The sequence below is a fragment of the Saccopteryx bilineata genome, chromosome 2 (genome assembly GCF_036850765.1).
Source record: "Saccopteryx bilineata isolate mSacBil1 chromosome 2, mSacBil1_pri_phased_curated, whole genome shotgun sequence".
Taxonomy (NCBI): Eukaryota; Metazoa; Chordata; class Mammalia; order Chiroptera; family Emballonuridae; genus Saccopteryx; species Saccopteryx bilineata.
Window position 1 is genome coordinate 333,151,190 of NC_089491.1, and position 20,424 is coordinate 333,171,613.

Consider the following 20,424-nt stretch of genomic DNA (forward strand, 5'->3'; position numbering starts at 1 on the left):
CCCGAGGCTGGGGACAATTCACAGGCCCAGACCCCATCCCACTCCAGGAGCCTGGCCTCTGGGCTTGTCTTAGCTCTCCAGGGGACTCTACACACACTGAAGTTTGAGGATCACTATGTCAAAACTTCCCCTGAGGTCAGAGAGGAGCTTCCTCTGGAAGGGCCAAGCTAATGCTAACATACCCGAACTTACTGGAAGGTCATCGTTGTAAGGTAAACCATTCCATTGGTCAGCTCTAATTGACCAATTAGGTCTAGTTCAAAAGGAAAATTCTCCCTTGGAACCACTCACACTCTTGATGCAGAGTGACGCGGCAATTCTCTCAAAACCCTTAGATCTTTCCCATTCTCAGTGGTAGGTCAAGCTGCTTCCTGTGGGGTTTTGGTAAACCAATGTGCATGACAAACCATGAAATGTGGTTTCATTTTGGTCCATCTCCTCTCATCTTTTACCATGCCCTGGTGTGGTTTCATTTTGGTCCATCTCCTCTCATCTTTTACCATGCCCTGGTCTCTGCGTAGCCTTCTCCCACCCCGCTGGGTCACGCTGGACGTTAGGAGTTCACAGAGGCCACAGGCTCCAGGGCACCAGGCCTCCAGGGACTCAATGGACCAGTCACTTTGCAACCACTCCTGGAGCAGTTGTTGAACCAGCTCTGAGCCCACCAACAGCCCTGCCGTCCAGCTCTTTCCTTCTCTTTCCTGATGGTGCCCCAAAGCTGGACGGTGCCACAGTGAAAGGTTGGCCCCACTCCGAGTGGCTCTTCAGAAGGACCTGGGGGAGGGCAGGAGATGGCATGGCATGGCACGCCAGGTGTGGGCTGAGGCCACCATCCCTGCAGCCACGAGAGTATCCACCCCTCACTACGAACACTTCTGCTCCTGTTTATTCCCAACACCAGAGCGTCCCAGGACATCTTCCTCGCTTCTGCCCCAAGCAGGGACAGCTGTGTGACCACTGCCCAACTACAACAACAGAGGCAGAGGGGGACAGTGTGAACGTCCTAGGACCCCCAGCTCTCGGGGAGTTCAGCAGCCCATGCGCCAGGGCTGTCCCTGCAGGAGGGGTTTGAGGCTGGGAGGTGGGGCTGGAGCCGCACATGAATAAGGGGCACTACCCCCCTCTACTTAGTGCCCACAGGTGTGTCAGCTGATGAGACCGAGGCCCTAGGCCAGGTGCTCACAGCCATGCTTTGGTTCCACGTGTGCCGGCTGTGCCGCCTGGCATTATGAGGCTGTGGTAGGTGCTTTGTGGCAGCAGGAGTGAAGCCTCCGATGATCCCCTGTCCAGCACTGCCCCCCTGCACATGCTGCTGGCCAGCTGACAGGTCTGGGAGGCTTCCCACCACGTGGCCCACCTGCCCCAGCAGCCCCTGGGGCACCGCAGCGCCCTCATCCCCTTCCCAGGGAGGCCAGGTCTGCCCCCCACCCGCCAAGGCCCGACTAATGGGGCTCTGGGCTACCCAGCTCACACACCAGGATGGGGCCAGCTGCCCAGTGGACAAGGGACCAAGACAGGATGGGAGAGGCTTTGTGACCTCTTGATTTATTCAGATTATTTAATATACAATGACGTAACTGTGACCCAAAGTGTGCAAAGTTAAAGCCTTCGACTGCAGCTGAGAGGAGAGGGCAGGCATGGTACAACTGGGGATGAGTCAAGAAAGACAGACTGCCTCCTCCCCAGGACAGGGGACAGGGAGAGGCCTGAGGAGCAGGTCGCCTAGGCCCAGGGGAAGGGGGCAGAGACCTCCCTCTGGCCTAGGTCAGGAGCCCAGAAGTGCCCGTGGCTGAGGGGGCAGCAGCCCAGGCAGGGGCCAGAGGCAGGGCCGGGAGAGCACCATTTCTGGGTTGGGGGGGGAGGGAGGTACCCTACAGGGGAAGCCAGGAGGGGCCACCTGCCCCAGGGGAGGGAGCCAGGCCGGAGCAGGCTGCAGGGAGAGACCTGAGGCAGGCACAGGGCCTGAGAGCCCAGGCTGGTGGGCTCAGGGGGACTGAAGACAGGGGGGCCTGGTGGGGCCCCCAGGGCGGGCAGGCCCCGGGAAGTCCTGACTCTGCGGGAGGTGCCCAGGGAGGGGCCACAGACCCTCAGGGCCTCCCCTTCTCTCTCCTGAAAGGAGCTGGGGAACCCGTAGTGCAAATCTGTGGGCTGCTCAGTTATGGACGGAGGCTGTGCCTAATGGGGGACCCTGGGGCGCACCCCCTCCGCCACCTCGGCCTCCATCACCGTCCTCAGTACAGCCGCTTCTCGTAACTGCGGGGACAAGGCAAGAGGGAACTGAAAGTGGGCATGTGGCACCTGCTCCCTTCCCAGACTCCCTTGCCCAGGCCTGCAGGTGCCAGGTGGCCCCAGGTGCAGGAGAGGCAGTGAACCGCAAAGCCCTGCCTCTCAGCCATGGGGGGAGAAGAGCAGGCCCTATGCCTCTGTCCTCCCAGGACCAGAGACAGCCACGCTCCTGGCCACAGCCACAGCTGAGTGGACTGTCCTCAGTGCCAGGGTGGAGAGCCAGCTCAGGAAGGCATGGCTCATCCTCACAGAGCGAGCTCAGACCAAGCTGAACCTCGGCTGCCCCAGTCTCTACCTCACCCCTGCATAAGTAGCCTCAGCCCCTGTGGTCACTGGGTCCAGTCCAAGACAGAGCAGCCTCAGGCCTGTGGTCAGGAACATCTCTCTGTATGCCACAAGGGGATGCTTCTGCCGGAGGAGGGGCCACTGCGGGCTGCCCCCACCACGGTGCTAGTCCTGGCGTCCCTGCCCCATGATGACACCCCCGATACAATGCCCCTACCCCACCCCCAGCCCAAGTCCCACCCAAAGTGCCCCTGCTCTACTCTACGCTTGGCCCGGGCAGCGCGGTTACTTACACGGCAGATAGGTATAGCTACGGGAGGGTGGGGCAGAAAGAGACACAGGTTAGATGCCCGCCTATGCCTGGGGGACAGGCTCTCTAGAACAGGTGGGGCCACATGCCTGCTACCACTGCTGCCAACTAACACTGCCCCCACCCGTAGTTGCCCCAGCGCTGGCCCTGCCGCCTGCCTCTCTGCCCTTCTCCCCGCCTGCCTGAGGGCTTGTGCCCCAGCCTACACCTGCCTGCCTGGGGCTGCCACCGGCAGGAGTGCCCAACACTGCCAGCTCCTGCCACCAGCCAGCAAGCTTCTAAGGAAGCAACAGACCGGGAGCCTAGGAAGGACTATCGGCCACTCTCTTGTCCTGCTCAGGAAGATGCCCAAGGGGTAGGAACAGGCCTGCCCACCTAGGGGCAAAAAGAACAGGGTTCAAGGGTGGGCAGGGCCTGTAGCAGAGAGTGATGGGGACATCCTGCACCAGCAGGGGGCACCATCCCTGTTGCCCGCAGTCCATGGGGCCCCTGAACCTCAGCGCAGGCTCTGAACCACAGCCCCACCTGCCCGACCCAGTGCCAGCCAGCTGGGGCGAGGAGGCCACCCCACTTACGAGTGTAGACCGTGAACGCCACCCTCAATCTGAGCCGACATGGTCCGCTTCTCAAACTTGAGCTCTCCTGAGTACATCATGGACCTGCAGGCCAGTCGGTTGGGGGAGCAGGTCAGGGCACCAAGGGCACAGGGGAGGGAGGGGAAGAGAAAGAGAGAGAGGAAGGAAGCAGAGATGGAGGTGGCTGAGTGCCTCCCAGGTGCCCCCTGCACCCCCCCATACCCCCCCCTTCGCTACACCACCCCGACCCCATATCACAGCACTCACCGCAGGACAGACAGGCTCCGGGCACCGATGTCCTGGCAGCCATGCTGGATTCCCGCTATGAGGTAGGGCACGAACTTCTGAATGGAGCCTTTGTCCTGGATGGAGCCTGAGACACCCTGTGCGATCTTCACCTTATCCCCCTCACTGCATGGAGGGCACACAGAGACTGAGCCAGGCAGCCCATGTCTCAGGGACCCCACCCCACTTCTCAAGGGCACCAACACAGGGGCTGCCACTCAGAAGGACCACCCCCAAAGCAGCCACGCCCACTTTCCAAAAGTATAATGTGGAGATTCGGTATGATCCTGGGAAGCCAAGAGCTTGTGCAGACCCTTGAAGGGCTTTGGGCAGACCCTTGAAGGGTATGGGCGGGCCCTTGAAGGGTATGGGCGGACCCTTGAAGGGCTATGGGCGGACCCTTGAAGGGCTATGGGCGGACCCTTGAAGGGTATGGGCGGACCCTTGAAGGGCTATGGGCGGACCCTTGAAGGGCTATGGGCGGACCCTTGAAGAGTATGGGAGGACCCTTGAAGGGCTATGGGCGGATGTGCCTGGGGTCAGGGGCTCAGGGAAGGGCACCTGAAGTATCGCTTCTGGCTGCTGCTGCTCTTCTCCATGGCATCCAAGGAGCCCATGCCCCTGTACTTCTTGAGCCTCACCCCATCTGAGAAGAAGTACTCACCTGGGGCCTCCGTGGTGGCAGCGAGCAGGGAGCCCATCATCACTGTGGTGGGGGAGGGGCGGGGTCAGTGGCTCTAGCCCACAGGCCTCCTACTGCCCCTGCCCAGCTCCCAGCCCCCCACCAGTCTGGCCAATCCCCAGCAAACACCCTCACCTGTGGATGCTCCAAGGGCCAGGGCCTTAACCACATGCCCCACGGTCTGGATGCCACCGTCAGCTATGACTGGTACCCCAAAGCGCCGGGCGTACTCAGCCACCTTATACACAGCAGTACCCTGAGGCCGACCACAGGCCATCACTGTGGGAGGGGACACAAGACAGAGATATCAATGGCAACAGAGGGGCCAGGCACAGGGCTGGATGATGTTTCGGGAGCACAAGATGGGTGGCAGCCAGTAACACTTGGGTGATTGTCACCCTGGGGACCCAGAACACCCCACCCATGACAGTGCTATGGGGAATTCTGATGGAGGACGGTTTGGTACTGGCCTTCAGAGTATTGCGCCCTCCACACTGGTGCCCTCGGGCCTGGTGGTCCCCAGGCCCACCTCTCTTCATACAAGTTCCCCTTTAAGGCTTTCATCTGGAAAGCCTGTTACTAGACTTGGGTAGCCATGGTCTCCTTTGGGATATTGTCTTGCATTTGTTTAATTGTGCAAAGTCCTTAAGCATGAGGCTTCAAGTGGGAATTCTAATGAACCAGCACTACTCTGGGGAGGGATGCTAAGCCAGGTAAAGTAGGGAAGAGGTCTTCTTCAGAGGGGATGCTTTGTGCCTATTGCTTCCCAAGGTTTAGAACAGTGCCTGACACATAGCAGATGCTTGACTGATATTGTTAAGTGACTGAGCGGAAGGCCCACGTTTCACCATGGTGGTCAATTAAGGTGAAGGGTAGAAACTTAAAAGCATAGGCTCTAAAGGTCAAAAAGGGAGAGGTTTTAAGCAGAGAAGCCCAAAATGATATCTGTGTTGTAGAAATGACCCTCACTAGAGGGGCCAGATCCATCCCTGCAGGCCAAGCAAGGACCCACCAGTCAGACATCAGTATCCAGGGAGCAGGCCTTATCCACACGGGGACACATGTCAGGGTCCCCCTCTCCCCCTCTGCGTGTTTGGGAATCTGCCCTGCACAAGGCTTTGTGACTGAGTGGAACCCTCTCCCTCGCTGTCATCACATGGTGATAAGGTACATGTCCTTAGACATTCAAGGACATGCTGCCTCCATGTCTTAAGTGTCTGCCTTGTCACAAAGCTAATCTAAACCCTGAGTAAGCTTCCAACAAGCACCCCAGAGAAGCAGCCATACCAGCCTTGGGCCTCCACCTGGGCCTTCTTGACCAGAATCTGAGAAGCAGGTTGGCGCACACCTAAAACTCTCAGAAATCTCATCTTACACATGCCCCCCCAAGTCTGTGGGCCAAACAGGCGGAGTCTGAGCCTGTGTTACCCCTGAACCCACCATCCCAAGAAGGGGCCTGGCAGAGAGAACTTGGCATGCACCGTGGGATGAGAGTGAGGCCCTGAGGCCTGTGCAGGGCCAGTGGGATGTTCTAAGTGGCAGTCAGTCTTCTGACACCCACCTTCTTGGGTGATGCAGATAGAGCCACAGCCCATGCCCACACGCAGCCCATCCACACCGGCATCGATCAGATTCTTGGCCTGAGCTGCTGTCACCACTAGGGGGCATGGCAGGGAAAGAGGAACAGTGTGAGGATGCCCCCGCCCTGCCCTGGGGCTCCCCAGGACCCCCGTCTAGCACTCCTACAGTGACCACAGCCCATTTATTCAGCCCCCCGCCCCCACGTAGAGGTGATGCCACCACCTTGGGATGCTGACGGACAGGAAGCTACACAGTGAGGGGGCAAGAAGGCCAGGGGTGAGGGGGCTCCACACTCACCATTCCCCCCAATCACCTGGAGGTGGGGGTACTTCTGCTTGATATAGTGCACCATGGCGATCTGGTACTCAGAGTTCCCCTGGGATGAGTCCTGAGAGGAGGGGACAGAACAACTCAGGCTATGACAACTGAAGGGGGAAGGGGACCTGGAGGGACCAAACTCCTGAAATCACATGAAAAGTGTAGTGAGAATGCTCTCTCTCTCCCTCTGTTTTTTTCTGGGAAGACAACAGACAGCTCTCAGCTCATTCTCAAAAGAGCCTGCTTTCCCCCAAAAGGTTAAGCAGACAAAGCCCTTCCACAGCCACTGATGGACTGGACCCCACAGCAAGGTTGCCTGGGTCCTATCCTGTTCCCACCAACTCACTAACCAAATGGAAGCACTTAACCTCTTGAGCTTCCGGTCCCTCATCTGATGGGGGGTGTAGCCACTGTACCCCAGGGAGTGGCTGGGTTAAATGAGACATAAAGGTCTTAGCGCAGGGCCTGGCAATAGCGAGTTTCTCCAAGGTGAGCTGTAGCCATTAAGGTCAATGGACAAACAGCCCAGAAGGCCCTCCGAGGGGCTCACAGTTGGTCTGCATGGTCAGAGTACCATGGACACTCTTCATTCTGGCTCCAGGCTTAATTAGAGGCGAACCCAGACCTTCCTAAGTAAGCCCCCACTCTACTGACCCACTCCGGCTCCAGGGCGGTGCCCGTACCAGCACTATGACATCAGTGCCTGCCTGGGTAAGCAGGTCCAGGCGGTACTTGTCATCCTCACGGGTGCCCACAGCCGCCCCACACAGCAGTTGCTTGTGGGAATCCTTGGAGGCTAGAGGGTAGTCCCGGTTCTTCTTCAGGTCAGTGCGGGCAATGATGGCCACCAGCTCGTCGCGGTCATTGACAATGGGCAGCTTCCCTGAGGAGGAAGGCAGAAGTGAGATGAAGGAGCAGCCTCTGGGGGATGGGGGTTGAGGTGGACCACGTCAGAGATTCCACTGAAGTACCCAAACCAACCACTAGGGGACAGCACCCACCCAGAAAGCGCTCCTAGAGACCTGCACCTATTCCCTAGGAACAGGAAGCAAAGAAAGCTTGCAGCCAGGTGGGTTCCTGGAGCTCTTCCTGCCCTGGGGTGGGGTGGGCAATCCCTGAGCACTGGCAGCCTTTCACCTGCGGGGCCACAGGCCACAGTGGTTGAAAACTCCTCACCAGGGCACAAACGTGAGGCTGTTGTGCAGGGAGGAACACGTGCCCTGTACAATACTACCCCCAGAGAATAATCCAGATCGGGCCAGGGAAGCATGTCCCAGTGTCTCCCATAGGGACCTAATGAACGCTATGTCAATAGCCCTAATGTCAAAGAAATTTAACTGCAGGACTTCTCAGAGCCTTTAATAAGCTAATGTACAAATATACTGCTTACAAATATTAGGGGATATTTAAAAATGAATATGAAACAAAAAAAGAAGCATTTGATTTTTTTTTAAGTAAACAAGGACATCATGACAAGTCAAAGAAAGTTGTTTGATTATGCAAATGAGATGCAAAACCAACTTTTATTTCATTGGTGAAAATGCACAATACAAAAGGCTGAAAGTACTGGAGTATCTGCATGTCCCCTGATCCCCTAATTTTTGTGACCAGTGTATTTATAGTAATATAGAAAAGAGCATTTTTCAGACTTATAGGACTACAGAGCCCTTTTTTTGTGATAAACATTTCAGAATACTAGTCTTTTTTTGGGGGGGGGGGAGGTGAGGAGTACTGTGAAGATGCTGAACAAGGGACAGGCTTTCCTAAGCCAAGAAGAGGACCTCAGTAATCATGCTCCAGCCTGGGGTTAGTCAAATCTTCCCCAAGGCCCCGTCTGGTTGCCGGGATAACTTGCAAAGGCTGTGAAGGAACAGGGGGCTGGGGTACAGGGATCCTGGCTGGCAGGGGGGGAGGAGGGCTTGAGTCTTCTGCCTACTCCCTGGTACCTTTCTTGCTGCGCTGCAGGATTTCATTTGCCTCTTTCAATGTTACACCCGCTGGGGCCACCACCAGCTCATTCCGTGTTGTCATCACCTGTGGGGCCAGGAACATTTGCCTGCAGGTTGGCAGGTGAGAGAGAAGGGAACCAGACCTCCCTCTGGTCCCTGGTCACAGGCACCTGGGGTCTCACTCTGTCCCGCCACACGTTCCCCGCCCTACAGGTACCTCACTGAGGAGGGTGGTGTGGTCCTTCTCTGCGAGGAAGTCGATGTCTCGGGAAGTGACGATGCCCACCAGCTTGCTGCCCATGGTGCCCATCTCAGTGATAGGGATGCCAGAGAAGCCATGCCGAGTCTTGGCCTCCAGCACGTCGCCCACGGTGTGCGAGGGGCTCAGCACCACGGGGTCCGTGATGAAGCCCTGTTCAAATTTCTGTGGGCAGAGATGGGGAGGGAAAGGAGGTGTTGCACAGCCTGGTCACAGGGGGGCAGAAGGTGTCCTGTCCACAGGAAGCCAGGGACTCCATGGGGCAAGGGGCCAGCGGAAGTGAGGGCTGGGCCCTGTGTCCCCATTGTGGAGAAGGGCAGACAAGGCCCCACAGCAACCAGCTAAGGAATGCACCAGCCTGCAGGGCTGGAAAGAGAGGTTGAGAGGTCTGTGAGTTGGGGGCCACCAGGTGACACTTTCTTTCTGGGAATGAGCCTGGTACTTGCCTTGACCTTCCGCACCTCATTGGCCTGGAACTCCGGAGTGCAGTTGTGGTGAATGAAACCAATACCGCCCATCAGCTGGGGTGGAACGGAAGCATGGTCAGCACCAGGGGCCCGCTCCTCCTCACTCTGCAAGCCCCACCTCTGTTTCCAATTCCTCCTGATGCCAGCCCATCCTATTCAGTCCCCTCAACGTGGGATCTCCACCCCGGTGCCCAACTCACAGCCATAGCAATGGCCATGTCAGCCTCTGTCACAGTGTCCATGGGGGAGGAGATCAGCGGCGTCTTCAGTGTGATCTTCCGAGTCAGAGCTGAAGTCAGGTCCTGAGGATGGAGGCACAGTCTAGGTGAAGAGTTTTATCATTCACTCAGCAAACATTTACTGAGCTCCTACATGTACCCGGTATCACGACAGGCCTGGGAATTCAGCAGTGAACAAGGCAGATGAGGCCCCTGCTCTCTCTCCAGAATTTAAATTCTACTTGGAAGTAGAAGATAAGCATGAAACACATGTACAAAATGACTTCAGTCAGGATAAAGGCTCCGAAGGAAAGCAAGAAGGCAAAGTGACCACCGGAAGAGGGGTGCGGTGGTCAGGGAAGCCTCTTTCTTGAGAGATGAAAAGTAGAAGCCAATCAAAGTCTGAGGGATTGTCATTCCAGGCAGAGGGAGCTGTTCGTGAGGTCAGACTCTGAGTCCCAGTCTTCCTGGGGTGCATTTAAGAAAGAAAAAGGTGAATGAAATAGAGGAAAGGGAGAGTGGGGGAGGGGCAGGGCAAGAAAGCATAGCCTTGAAAGCCAGTGGGAGCAGTTTAGACTAGATTCTGAGATGAAAAGCCATTGGGGGCCAGGGGGGTCAGGCAGAGGAGAGACATGATCTGATTTATATTTTAAAGAAGTCACTCAGGCTCCAATGTGGACAATAGATTCTAGGTGACAAGGCCCGAGGCAGAGGGACTGCCAAAGATGCTGATGACTGGGAGGGAGAAGGCCTGGGAAGGAGTCTTTAGGCAATCCAGGGGAGGGGATGACTCGGGGACTACAGCTCAAGGGGAGGCCAGGGCGGCAAGGACACATTTGGGAGGCACCTTCCTCTGAACGTACATAGGGCCAGATCAAGAGATTCAGGCCAACAGCTGTGGGTACCAGACCCCAGAAGACTCAGACACAGGTTTAAGTATATAATTTTTAGAGATTTATAGGCCCCTAAAGTCCATCCACAGATCCTGGGGTTCAGAACCCTGGCCCCACAGTCTAGAAAACTCCTCCTTCTCCTCTCCCATCACACCACAGAAGAGCCACAGCCTTCCGGACAGAGGCCACAGGACAGGAGACCCTTGATGGCTGGGAGGAATCTTTTCTACCCCTCCCTTAATAGCACGCTGCCCAGGGTCTGGCACAAAACCAGGGTGCTTGGTAAACTTTGTTAAATTGAACAGCTGAACCAACAAGGCTTCCTGGTTGCTGTCATAAGGCAAATACACAGAATAGCCCAAATTTCCCCCTAAAAATCTGTTTGGCTCAGCAATGGCTGCACAGGCTGGACCTACACTTCCCCAGTGTATAAGTGATCTGGGCACACTCAGGCCCTCCTCTCTGGTCTTTCATAAGAATCACACCCAAGTAAATACCAATGATAAAAGAAACATTATTATTATTATTATTATTATTATTTATTTTTACTGTGTGAATTTATCACAGAATAATTTATCACAGAATAAGCTTTTCTGTGAAATGACTTACATCCATCAGCACTACCCCCCATGGATTCTGGAAATGTGTCCTATGTTAGTTATGTAAAGGGTACTGTTCGTTTACTTGGCTTATAGCTGAGCCACTCTGGCAAGCAAGGCACTGTGCTTCCTTGTATTTGTCAAAAATCAAACTTCTGGAAACCCTCTTGCCAGTTCTTGTACATTTGGATCCGTGAACAAGTCTATCCACCCCATTCAGAGTCTCCATAATATGCCCTGGCTGGGTAGCTCAGTTGGTTAGAGTGTCATCTTGATACACTGAGGTTGCAAGTTCAATCCCCAGTTAGGGCACAAAGAAGAATCAACCCATGAATGCATAAATGAGTAAAAGAACCAATTAATGTTTCTCTCTCTGTCCCTTTTCTCTCTCTAAAATCAATAAATAAAAAATTTAAAAATATATTTAAAAAAACTCTCCATAATTTTACTGGCTTCTACCATGTCCTTGCTCAGCATTTTAGACAAAACCTAATCCCCTTCAGGTCTACGGTAATAAGGCAGCCACACACACACACAACCTTTACAGGGCCTTTTGAACCTCATGGCAGGCTCTGTCAGTAAACAGAGGCACTCTGGCCCTGGGCCAGGCCCATCACTCAGGACACCCTGAGTCCCCACAGCTGCCTCTGCCCTGTTAAGCATAATCCATTGCACTGGGCCAGCTTCTGTGGCAGCAATAAAGGCTACATCCACCACATTCCCAGGAAATCTCTCCCACACGCTGCCTTTGAGCAAGAAATCAACCCCTTCCACCAAATGCACAGCCCCTCTCTCTCTGGTCAGCAGGTACTCACCACCTCATCAGCTATGAAGTCTATGAATCCTGGGAGAATCAGGAAGTCGCTATGAAGAGAGAAGAGTGAGTGTTGCTGGGTGAGTCCCTGAAAGTAGTGGCCTGCCATGCCAGGGGAGGCAGCATGGGATGGGGAGAGGGGAGAGGCTGGAGCCCCTATGGCCCCCGCTGCCCCTTCCGGCAGTGCCCCTCACTGGAATCCTGCTGACTCCAGCGCAGAGAACTACAGCCAAAGGCAGCGGCAGGTCTATGGACCTAGGGCGCCACCGAGGCAGCTGGCCCAAAATGCTCATTGTCTCCAGGGCTGAGTTCGTCAAGGAACAGAGAAGTTCCCATCCATAATGGCACATACTGCAGGTACAGTGCCTGCTCTTGAAAACTTCTCAATCTTGATGGGAGGACAGTAAGTCAACATGGAATGAACCTGAGAACAATTTAGAAGTGCAGCATGATATGAACACCACACAGACGAGGACACGCTGCACACAGCCAAGCGTCAGGGCTGCTCAATCACACAGGTTTCAGAACGGCTCAAGGGACCCCAGGGGGCTGAGTACCGGCTGGCCGGGCATGTTCTGACAGTGCATTGGTAAGCATTCGCCCAGCTAGGCTGAAGCAACCACAGTCAGGGTCTGAGATGGAAAAGGGGAGGAAGGGGCCTTCCAGGTAGGACCAGAACCCTGCCAAAGTGTGGCAGCTGCCAACACTGGAGTGGGCCAGGGTCACAGCAAACCCAGAAGGGGAGAGCAGGCCCACACAGGTGTAAGCACAGTACCACAGCCCTCGGACCCTGCTGCGCTCAATCCACCTGAAATCACAGAACAGACACACCCCAAAGCAAATGTCCCGCACACGTCAGGAACATTCCCCACCCCACTAAGCAAAGCAGCAGGCACTCCGCACAGGAAGGAAAAGCAACTAGGTGAAGGGGAGGGGTTGGGTCTTTAACCTGCCCCCAGGCCAAGATCAACTCCTAGCAATTTCTCTAGGGAGTTTCCCTCCGCAGACCTCAGTGAAAAATATATCAAAGAGATACTCTCCCCCCTCATCAAAGACTACCAAAGAAATAAACATTTTAACCACCCAAGCCCTATGGCAGCTCTTCTTTCTGTAGAGCGAAGCAGCTTTGTGGCTCTCTTAGAGGCTAGAGAAGAAGTGTAAGAGTCTGGGCCCCTTGGCATTTTCTAGGTAATATATACACCCCTCACCTGGTCCATATCCCAGCTACGGGCAGGCAGGAAACACTCCTCTGGAGTGACTGGGTATCTTGGTGTCTAGGGAAACTACCTGCTCTGCAGGAGCGCTCACAGGCAAGGACTGGGACTGGCAGGAGACAGGGCAGGGGTGCTCCTGGCTGTCCAGTATCCCCACGCTGCCCCAGTCCCAGGTTCTGATGCTCTTTCCTGGCATGGACACAGTCCTGCAGCCAGGAGGAAGAGCTATAGCCAGGCCTGCAGCGGGCAGGACAACTGGCTCAGGGCCCATGGAAAAGCAAACTAAGCCAGAGGCAAATAGATAGACCTTAACCTCTTCCAAAATCCCAGGTGGGGTGGGCTTGGGGGTGGCAGTCACAGAATACTCATGCTCACGGAGACACTAGTGCTAACCTGTGGGCCGGCAATGTCACAAGTGGAAAGAGGACTGGATGATGGAAAAAAGGAGACATCCCACTGTCCAGCTGGGCCTCTCCTGGGGCATCACCCAAGCAGATGTCTTAGCTGGGCTCCAAACCCCCTCTGCCCTCCTAGTGACTCTGCGAGTGACAGAGTGAGGATGTCCTAAACCAAGGTCTGGGAAAAGTCTTCATAACTCCCACATCCCGTGTTCTCACACGCCCCAAGACCCCTTCATGAAGCCAAGCTGCCCACGAGAGGGGGAGGGGGCCAGGCCAGACCCGGATCTAGCCAGAAACGGGGCATGGAACCCAGAGGCCGTGATGTCGCTGTGCTACATCCGTCTGCTTTTGGCACGGGCCGCCTTCCTTCCCTTGCCCAGCCTCCCCACTCTTCCTCCACCCCAAGTCGCTCGTATCCGGCCAGGGAACGCAGTTGTCACCGGAGGGGGAGCGATGCACGTGTAGGGCCGCAGTCTGGAGACCGCGGCGCGTTGGTTCGCAAGTAGGACCGAGACCCCCCGCGCTTACTTGTAGGTGAGACCGTCGGCGTTGGCGAAGAGCTGCTGCGCAGTGAGCCCATCCTCGGGCACGTAGCCGGTGCCGCCGCTGATCAGGTAATCCGCCATGCTGCTGGGAGACACCGCGACCCGACATAAACACCCGCGCGGGCCGCCCCGCTGCAGCTCGGGCTGCTGCTCCTGCTGCTGCTGCTGCTGACGCTGACGCCGCGGCCACGCTGCAGCCGCGGGCCTGGCCGGCCGGGGGCGGGGGCTGCGGCAGCAGCCGCCCGAACCCAGGGCGCCGCCCTCTCTTCCTGCCCCTCCCCCAGGAGTCCACCGCCTCCGCCCCGCGCTGCACAAAGGGCCCAGCAGAGCCGGGCCCAGCCGCCACCGTGTGTGCGCGCACCCGCTCCCGCACTCCCTAGGCTGCCTACACTGGCACACTGGCCCAGTGTACCAGGGCTGGGGCAGGGGATGCGGGTCCAGTGGAGGAGGGCGCTGAGCCAGACCGGGACACGCCCCCTCTGCCGCTGCTGGTCCCGCCTCCGAGGCTTCTTGCGGCGCGACCCCAGGCTTGCCCTTGCCTGGACCACTCGGGTCTACTCTGCTTCCACTGATCTGAGTCTCCCCTGGCCCTACTCCCCGCCCCGAGAGGTACCTATAACACGGCTTGTCTTTTAGCAAGACTAAGGCCCAGACTCTGATCAGGAGTCCAGAGTCCTGAGGAACTGTCTGGGCCAACAGCTCCTCAACACACAGGACTTGGAAGGTGGCACCTTCCTTGCAGTGTAGCTCGTCCTTCCCCGCCCCTCCACCAAGACCGACATCATTCCTAGAGGGAAGGCACTTTTTTTTAAATTGATTTAGAAAGAGAGAAGAAAGGAGAGGGAAAGAAAAAACCACTGATTTGTTGTTATTTATGCATTCATTGGTTGATTCTTGTATGTGCCCTGACCAAGGATCAAACCGCAACACTGGCTATTGGGAAGATGCTTGAACCAACTGAGCTACCCAGCCAGGGCAGAGGGAGGGCATTCTTAACTCTTAACAATGACACTCCCTGACCTTTGGGTGGCATTGAAGCCCTCTGCCATTTACAAAGCCTTTTTTTTTTTTTTTTTTTTTTTTGAAGGGGAGAGAGAAAGAGACGGAGGGAAGAAAGGAGAGAGATGAGAAGCATCAACTCATAGTTGGGGCAACTCATTGATTGCTTCTCATATATGCCTTGACTGGGGGGTTCCAGCTGAGTCAGTGACTCCTCCTTGCTCAAGCCAGTGATCTTGGGCTTCAAGTCAGTGACCTTTGGGCTCAAGCCAGCGACCATGAGTTCATGTCTATGATCCCACGTTCAAGCCGGTGACCCCATGCTCAAGCTGGTGAACCTGCAGTTGAGCCAGATGAGTGGCGACTTTGGGGTTTCAAACCTGGGACCTCAGCATCACAAGTTGATACCCCATCTACTGCACCACCACCGATCAGGCTACAAGGCATTTTCATAAATGATCACATACACTCTACTAAGTTGCCAATTGTTAGATATTCCCCACTTTACAGAGACAAAACCTACAGTTCAGAAAGCAAGGAGTTGGGGGTACTGCCTCTGACTCCTGTCCAGTGATTTCAGTCTGGCATCCCTGTCCCCAGCTCAGAAAGTGTTATGGATACTGGAGGGAGAAGTTTGTTTTAATTTGAGAGGGTAGTGTGGTGGGAAGAAGAGGAAGGACCACAGGTCTGGTTTAGGCAGGTAAATCTCCATATAAACTAGGACAAAAGCTAGAAGTTTAGTGTTTCTAAAGGCCCAGCAAGACCTAGATTCCAACGTGGGGGCAGTAAGATTAGGTAGCAAATTGATTCACATGGGGGAAGGTAGGGTGGCAGGGGGCAGACCCTCCCTCTTAGATGATGATAACTGCTAATGCCACTCCCTGACCAAAGCTAGAGTAGATTCCCCACCCAGACTTCACCCTTCCTCCCTCCTCTTCCTGTGGTCCTCACAGCTCACTTGTTAGGTGAGATAAAGGCTGGGCAAGAACACAGTCCTCTCCCTGGCAAGGTGTCTGTCTGTGGTGCTCCCTCCCTCCCTCCCCAGCACTGGGAGGCTGGGTTTGTTTACCTCAAAGCTGTGTAGCAGCAGCCAGGCCCAGGGGAGGCTCCTTGGAAGCGCCCTGGGATGCCCAGCCTCCCCCAATGATGCCCCCAGGACCCTGTGAGGAAAACACAGACTGTTCCATCTGTGTGCAGAGGGGAGGGAAGGCTTCCCACAGAGTGAGGGCAATGAGGCCTATGAGGCTCGAAATGCTGGAGGGGTTCACAGATTCCACAGTGTCCTCTTTCCTCTTACTGTGGGGAGTAGGAACACCACAGACCCCCACCACTAGTGGAGCTCTCCTCCCCACCAGTGGACCCCCAAAGTGAGATCCTGCTGGGGGCCTCTGAAGGCCCTCTGGCAGTGGCAGGAAGGGAGCTGGCCTGCTGGGATTCTCTGCTGAGGCTAGTATGCCATGCACACATAGGAGCACTTCTGATTCCTCTACGCCTATAGACCCATCTGGAGGGCATATGCCATATAGGGGAAAGGGATTATCCTGAAGGGACCAGCACTATGACCTCTTACTGGTCACCTAGAGGCAGAATAGTGAGACCAGCTAAAGAAAGCTCCCTGGCCATTCAGAGTTACTCTGGGTAATGGCATTGCAGGCAGAGCACCGGCTGTCCAGTGGTCTCTGGGTCTCTAAGGAAGCCTGCTCTGGATCCCCTAAAGCATGGGCCAGAAATGGCTAGAGTACTATTTAGTGTTCCATAAGGGCTGGAGTCAAGGACAACACCTCTAGTGACATGTGCCCCAGCCAAGAACTTGGACCCAGGGGAGGAGGCTGCTAGGCTGAGTTGTGGAAAGGCTCCCCTTCCTGGTGACAACAGATCTCACAGCCCTACTCCCCTTCTCTGCTGCCCCACACCCCTCTGGCTTTGACCTGTCAGGGCTCCTCATTACTCTAAGCTGCTGGGCTCGGCCCTGGGTTAGGCTGTCCTTTTCCAGAGACTGCTAATCCCCCCCTGCACCCCCCCACACACTCCTCCTCCCTCTTCCTGATCTTCCCTAGCTGCTTCCTCCATGGGGAGGAGGCCCCAACCAGTGGGCCTCCTCCGCCCAAGGAAGGGCTCTTGGTCCCCTGAGACTCCCCACCTAGCAGCTGTGAGGGCAGCAGGACAGGACAACAGGCCTAAGCCCCTTCCAGCCCCTTCTTGGGGTAGCAGGGAACTGGTATCCTAGCTGGGCGCCCAGGTCCATGCGAAGAGCCCAGAGGTCTTTATCTGTTCTGGGTTGTTTGAATGGACAAGATTTCAAAACATTTTTTAGGAAAGGATTGGGTGTGTTGTGTGTGAGGGGGAGGGGGAATGGCAATAGCAACACTGATAGTTGAGATGGGACAGGGGACATGGCTTGCCCAAGTACAAGCCAGAGAGCAATAACTCTGACTTCAAACCCAGGACTTCTTTCTCATGGAACCCTGTCCTCTTCCCACAGCTCTAAGCCAGCAGATGGAGGTCTAGCCAGCAGCTTTTGAATCTCATTACACCACCTGCCTGAGGCTCAGGGTTTTTGGGGGGTGGAATGGGAGCTCAGATTTTATACAGGCTCTCTGGAGCCTGGTGTGAGGTGGGGATGACCCTTGGGTGCAGAGAAAGCCTGGTCTGAGCTCTGAAATGATACTTTGGCAATAACTGCTCTTGCCAAGGCACTGCCTCCATCAAGCCCCAGGTGCTCCAGCCCACTCCCTCACCTCCTGCGGCCTCTCCCTATCACCCTGCACTCTGAGTCCCCGTAGCTGGATTTCTAGAAGGGTAGGAAAGAGGGCTGCCCAAATCTAAATCAATTCTAGAGAGACAACCTGGGGTGGGGTGGAGGGAAGCAGGCTCCACCCAGCAGCCCCTTAAACTGTTAAAAGTTCTTACATAATCAGCCAGCCCCTGTGCAGAGCTGCAGGGCTAATTACCCCAGTCCCCCTCCCCCCAAAAAAAAGCCCACAAAAACTCAGCTTCCAGGTCACCTCTCCAAGCCGCTGAGCACCAACAGATGGGGCAGAGAAAGAAGTCCAAATCCTCTGGACCGGAAGGACAGTGGGATTGCATTTCAAGCTGTGATACAATCCAGAGATTAGCCACTGTCTCATTTTCAGCCAGTCCCCTGGGGCCCAGCTCAACACCCACTCTTCCTCCAGTGACCCTTACAGACCCCAGCAGACTAAAGGTAGGAGTGGGTCTTGGTTCTTAGAAGAGACCCTGAGGTGAGCTGCTCTGGCAGCCTCATCAGACTTCAGTGAATGGTGAGGAGGGGATAGGGTCCGCACCGAGCTCTGAGGTCATCCATCTGGACACCTAACCTACACCTGCAAGTAAGAAGGCTCTGAAGATAGTTCCAGGAGGACACCGCTAAGGAGGAGTAAGCAAAGTTGGACAGGGACTCCAACAAGCACTGCTCGAACCTCTGGAGTCAAAACCACTTGGACCAGGTGTCGTCGGGTGTGTAGTAGAAGTCTGATCTAAGGCTAAGATTTTAGGGAGTGTTTTTCCGATCTGCTCCCCGGTGCAACGCAGCACCAAACCTTTTTCACAGTGCCCGCCTGCATGCCCCAGCCAAAGCTGGGTGCGCGGCGTCCGAGCCTGGTTTTAGGTAGTTAGAGGTTGAGGCGGTAAGAGGGCAAGGGTGGTGGGCTCTGCCCCTCCCTCCCCCGCAGCGCCGCCGGGTTCCCGGAGCCGCCGCGCCCTCCCCGGATGCGCCCCGCGCGCTCTGCCCTGGGCGTCACCTCTCGGGCTCGTAGCCGGCCTGCAGCAGGCGGGCGCTGTACCGCTGCGCCACCGTCTCGTGTCCCGGGTGTTGCCGGGTTCCAGGCTCCGGAACAGCGGCAGCTTTGCCTCCCTGCAGCGGTGGCGGGAGCGGCCCCTCCATGCGGAGGCCACGGCTCCGGGAGGGCAGGAGCCTCTCCGCCTGGAGGTCCACCGAGCCGCCGCTGGGAAGTGAGCGCAGCCTAGCGGGGTCGGAGAGGGAGCCGGACCTCAAGGGCGGGGCCTGTGTTCAGGGGGCGGGGCAGCTCGGGGGAGGGAACACAGCGCTCTTCTCCGCCCCTCCACGCGGATGCGTGGTTCAGCCGGTCTCTCCCATGCAGGAATCGGCGAGGGGACTTCTGCCGCTTCCCCGCGTTCCGGACCTTCCAGGTTCTCCTGGTTCAACCTGAGGAAAACTAGAATAGGAAAGGAGTGCAAAATGTCTCCAGGGGTCGGGGTTTTCCTCGTGTTTTGTGCGGGTCCCCCTACGCGTTACAAACGTTAGCACGTTACTTTGGAGCGCCTCCTACCGGTCAGCCGCAGACCTTCCTCGCCAGTGCAACAGAGGCAGGGACCACCCACCTCCCTTTTGCCTGTGCACCCTCTGCCTATACAAGACACCCTTAGACGGGAGGAAAAGTAGATTTTCCTCATCAGTTCTTACCGGCTACTACCTGAAGAAGGAAGAGATAAGGCTGCAGGCTTCTTATGGAACTGGCGTTGCCTGCCCTTGTTTGAGGTACCCCACAACCAGGGAGTGGGGCTGAGTGCACAGGTGCACAAACTTGTTCACCTACTAACTGGTAAGCACACCTTTTCCTATTTCACCATTGTCATCATTATGGACTAGTGATTGAGCACCTAGCAAAAGTGACAAGGAAAAAGTAAGAGTTCTTGCCCTCAGGCACTTTCTTTGAGAAGACAGTAAATAAAATAAACAGCTCTTATACCAAATACTTTTTTTAAAACTGACAATCTGGCCTGACCAGGCGGTGGCGCATTGGATAGAGCAACGGACTGGGATGCAGAGGACCCAGGTTCGAGACTTCGTGGTCGCCAGCTTGAGCACAGGCTCATCTGGTTTGAGCAAGGCTCACCAGCTTGAGCCCAAGGTCGCTGGCTCGAGCAAGGGGTCACTCGGTCTGCTGGAGCCCCCAGTCAAGGCATATTGAGAAAGCAATCAATGTACAACTAAAGTGTCACAACGAAGAATTGATGCTTCTCATCGCTCTCCTCCCTTCCTGTCTGTCCCTATCTGTCCCTCTCTCTGACTCTCTCTGTCGAAAAAACAAACAAACAAAAAAATCTAACAATCTTCCCTGGCCCATTAGCTCAATCAGTTAGAACATCCTCCCAAAACATCAAGGTTTGGGAGTTCATCCTAGGTCAGGATACGTATGAGAAGTGGCCAATGAATGAGTGCACATCTAAGTGGAAGAAAAATAAATGCTTCTCTCTTTTTCTCTTTCCTTTTCTCTCTCTGTCTCTCTAAAACCAACCAGTTAATTTTTATTTTTAAAAAAACCACACCCAAAGAAACCCTGGCAATATGAGGGAGCAAATGGCAAATACTGAATGATTGGGGGTGCATTTCAAAGAGGCATAGTTGCCCTGGCCAGGTAGCTAGAGCATTGTCCCAATGTGCCAGAGTTGCAGAGGGGACATACAGGAAAATCAACCAATGAATGCATAACTAAGTGGAACAACAAATTGATGTTTCTCTCTCTCTCTCTCTCTCTCTCTCTCATCAAATAAAAAAATTTTTAAAAGAGGCATAAATATGGGCCAGCAACTATTCATAATGAAAATTAAAATTTTATAATGATAAGATCTTCAATTTTATCCTACCTGGTACCTTATCCTATACATATACACACCCACTCCCCAGAATCAGGATTAAAACAGTTTCTCTGACTCAGCCCACTGTGAAATTTGTCACTGTTAATGCCATTCTAGACAAGCTA

The 20,424-nt window shown here is 55.3% G+C and overlaps 1 protein-coding gene across 9 annotated transcripts; it reads right to left on the reverse strand.

Moving 5' to 3' along the window:
* Positions 1-1,516: 1,516 nt before the first annotated feature.
* On the reverse strand, positions 1,517-18,679 carry IMPDH1 (inosine monophosphate dehydrogenase 1). 9 transcript variants are annotated; one of them, XM_066262231.1, is made up of 16 exons: positions 18,442-18,679; positions 15,750-15,840; positions 13,665-13,766; positions 9,198-9,299; positions 8,977-9,051; positions 8,489-8,695; positions 8,269-8,356; positions 7,006-7,205; positions 6,302-6,392; positions 5,985-6,080; positions 4,559-4,702; positions 4,303-4,447; positions 3,724-3,867; positions 3,457-3,540; positions 2,865-2,881; positions 1,517-2,253 (listed from the first exon to the last, which is right to left on the reverse strand). In XM_066262231.1, exons 1-16 carry the CDS (start codon positions 18,582-18,584, stop codon positions 2,153-2,155), a joined length of 1,830 nt encoding a protein of 609 aa, XP_066118328.1. In that variant the 5' UTR covers positions 18,585-18,679; the 3' UTR covers positions 1,517-2,152. The 9 variants fall into 9 exon arrangements, with proteins under 9 accessions (XP_066118328.1, XP_066118330.1, XP_066118329.1 ...); XM_066262233.1 differs by lacking the exon at positions 15,750-15,840 and adding an exon at positions 11,523-11,571 and having other exon boundaries at positions 13,665-13,763; positions 18,442-18,676; XM_066262232.1 differs by lacking the exon at positions 15,750-15,840 and adding an exon at positions 11,523-11,571 and having other exon boundaries at positions 18,442-18,676.
* Between the last annotated feature and the right edge of the window lie 1,745 nt (positions 18,680-20,424).

Coding starts and splice junctions, on each gene's coding strand:
- IMPDH1 (XM_066262231.1), bottom strand. CDS start 18,584: ATGGAGGGGCCGCTCCCGCCACCGCTGCAGGGAGGCAAAGCTGCCGCT. Junction 15,841..18,441: donor GCCGGCTACGAGCCCGAGAG/GTGACGCCCAGG, acceptor TTTTCCTCACAG/GGTCCTGGGGGCATCATTGG. Junction 3,868..4,302: donor AGCCAGAAGCGATACTTCAG/GTGCCCTTCCCT, acceptor CCCTCCATGCAG/TGAGGGGGATAAGGTGAAGA.